The following is a 2,563-nucleotide window of genomic DNA, read 5'->3' on the forward strand; positions in this document are numbered from 1 at the left end:
TATATATATATATATATATATATATATATATATATATATATGTATGTATATATATTTTTCAGGTTAATAAACTGAAAATTGTGCAAAATATTCTTATATCGATGTTTACAGAACTTCTGTTAATTTAAATACAAATTGACAATAATAAAGTTATACATCTTATATTTATATACATTACTTAATAATAGAGAGTAATGGACGCGTGCCACATTCTTTTAAAAAAGTCTTCTCTGCATTCTCTGATAACAATATTCACGAATATGTGTACACTGTACACATGTAAATACTTTAAATACATTCGAAGCTTCAAAGAACTAGTAAAAAAGATGTATGGGTGGTGGCAGGTGGTGGGTGGCTCTGGGACTGTCATGTCGGCTGTCTCGGGAGTGAGTAGCAGTAGCGGCGGCAGTTCCGGTCAACCCACACCAATTGCACTTGTACCCAACGTAATCGACTCTCTGTCTAGGTTGTCCTCATCACAGGTAAATAAATATTGGAAAGTAACCAGGGAGAATAACTGATTTCGTGAGTTCGCATGAATGATGTGTTTTGCAAAAAAGGTGCAAAAAAGGCTTTTAATATTCTCCAAGTTTGATTATGAACGATCGGATAAACTTGTAGTCGCTTGAAAACTTTAACACTGCGCATAGAAAATTCCTTCCATTTTTTAAACCGGTCTAATAATTAATATTACACATACACTTAAGGACACACACACACACATACACACACACACACACACACACACACACATTTCTCATTAATATAATATAATAAAGTAAATATAATAATATTTATTTTACTCTTTGTCATTCATATATAAATAGTAATGTGTGGGAAATATTGTGTGGGATTATATTTGTACTATACAGTGCAAATGCTAAATCTTTATCAACAAATATATATATATATATAATTTTACTAATGGAAAAAATGTTTATCTTATTTCTTAAGTTGTAATTGCTACATAATAAATAAAGATTAATCGATGAAAAATTGGGAAATAATGTTTCACATATTCAATAAATTATCATTGAATTTTGCAGAAATTTAAATCTAGTGAAAGAATACATATATACACACATACACATATACACACATTGTCTGAAGAAAAAGTAATAACAAATGTGTACAACTTTAATGTAAAATTTTTCAGGTGGATATTAATAGAACAGATATTTGTTATTATATGATTTATGAAAATAACATTATTAAACTGACATCAATTCGTGTTTAAAAATAACGCAAATACTTTATATTTTTCAGAATACAACAGCCAGTTCCAAAAATCCTACAGCGAAACTATTAAGTCAGCCAAGTATATCTATTACTCCATTACCACGTACAACATCTCAGACCTCCATTCCGGGATCAGGAACTTCTTCGAAGTCTGGAGGAAAAAATACATTTGTTATATGTGAAATTTGTGATGGATATATTAAGGTGAATGTACGATAAATTTATAGACTATTATAGGCTTTTATTCTTATTTTTGATGGCCACTATTCTTGGAAATTGCGCAAATTAACAAATTAATATAATAGATGATAAATAATGAATAATTTATATTATTAATTAATATTTAATTATTAACAGATGTTAAGATTATAAGTAATATTTATAAATCTTTTCGAAATATTTTGCATTGCATTCTATTGCATTTATTTTAGGATCTAGAACAATTACGAAATCACATGCAGTGGATCCACAAAGTAAAAATACATCCAAAGATGATTTATAACAGACCTCCATTAAACTGCCAGAAATGCCAATTCCGATTCTTTACAGATCAGGTATTTTTACACAATTATTTAGTTAAGTTAATAAATAAAAATATTTCTAAAGTTAAAGTGTAATTATTGTATTTCTTTCATCATGAAAAATATGCACTGATATTTACATAACATTTTATTTACGTCAGTAAAATATAATATTTATTAAAATATAAATTTAAATTTAATCATTATTTTCCATCCATTTAAAAATGCATATATATATATATATATATAATAGCATATTTCTTTTTTCTAAATAGGGTTTGGAAAGACATTTATTAGGATCTCATGGGCTTGTTACATCTAGTATGCAAGAGGCAGCAAATAAAGGAAAAGATGCGGGTCGTTGTCCAGCTTGTGGCAGGGTAAGTTCATTTTTTTTCTGTTGTTTGTAACATGAGATTTTGTTTTCGGAAAAAGAGGAAGCATAAACAGAAATATAAACATGATTTATGAGAAGTATTGATTTCTAGGTATATCAATGGAAATTATTAAATCATGTTGCTCGAGATCACGGGATGACATTAAAGCCAGCACATTTATCATATAAGTGTACAGTCTGCACTGCCACATTCGGAATGTACAAGCAGTTCGAGAATCACGTATATTCGGCGCATAGTGTTGTAGCAAAAAGAGTAATGGATAAGAAGAACACGCCTGCATCTCCATCGTCTCGATCGAATGATTCGCTTCTAAAGCCATTGAAGATTAATGACGAGATAACGATTATTCCGCAACCGGCGAAACCTACAACCAGATCCGGTGCGATTCAAGGCAGAGGAAAATAG

The 2,563-nt window shown here is 29.6% G+C and overlaps 1 protein-coding gene across 1 annotated transcript in view; it reads left to right on the top strand.

The window, feature by feature from the left end:
• The window catches only part of LOC105617571, an 8,192-nt gene extending 5,629 nt beyond the window's left edge, over window positions 1-2,563 (top strand). Inside the window, exons 4-8 of the mRNA XM_012199128.1 lie at window positions 345-482; window positions 1,267-1,443; window positions 1,671-1,793; window positions 2,036-2,140; window positions 2,249-2,563. Coding sequence (XP_012054518.1) covers window positions 345-482; window positions 1,267-1,443; window positions 1,671-1,793; window positions 2,036-2,140; window positions 2,249-2,563 — 858 coding nt within the window. The remainder of the gene's footprint in view (window positions 1-344; window positions 483-1,266; window positions 1,444-1,670; window positions 1,794-2,035; window positions 2,141-2,248) is intronic.

The sequence above is a fragment of the Atta cephalotes genome (assembly GCF_000143395.1).
Source record: "Atta cephalotes unplaced genomic scaffold scaffold00013, whole genome shotgun sequence".
NCBI lineage: Eukaryota > Metazoa > Arthropoda > Insecta > Hymenoptera > Formicidae > Atta > Atta cephalotes.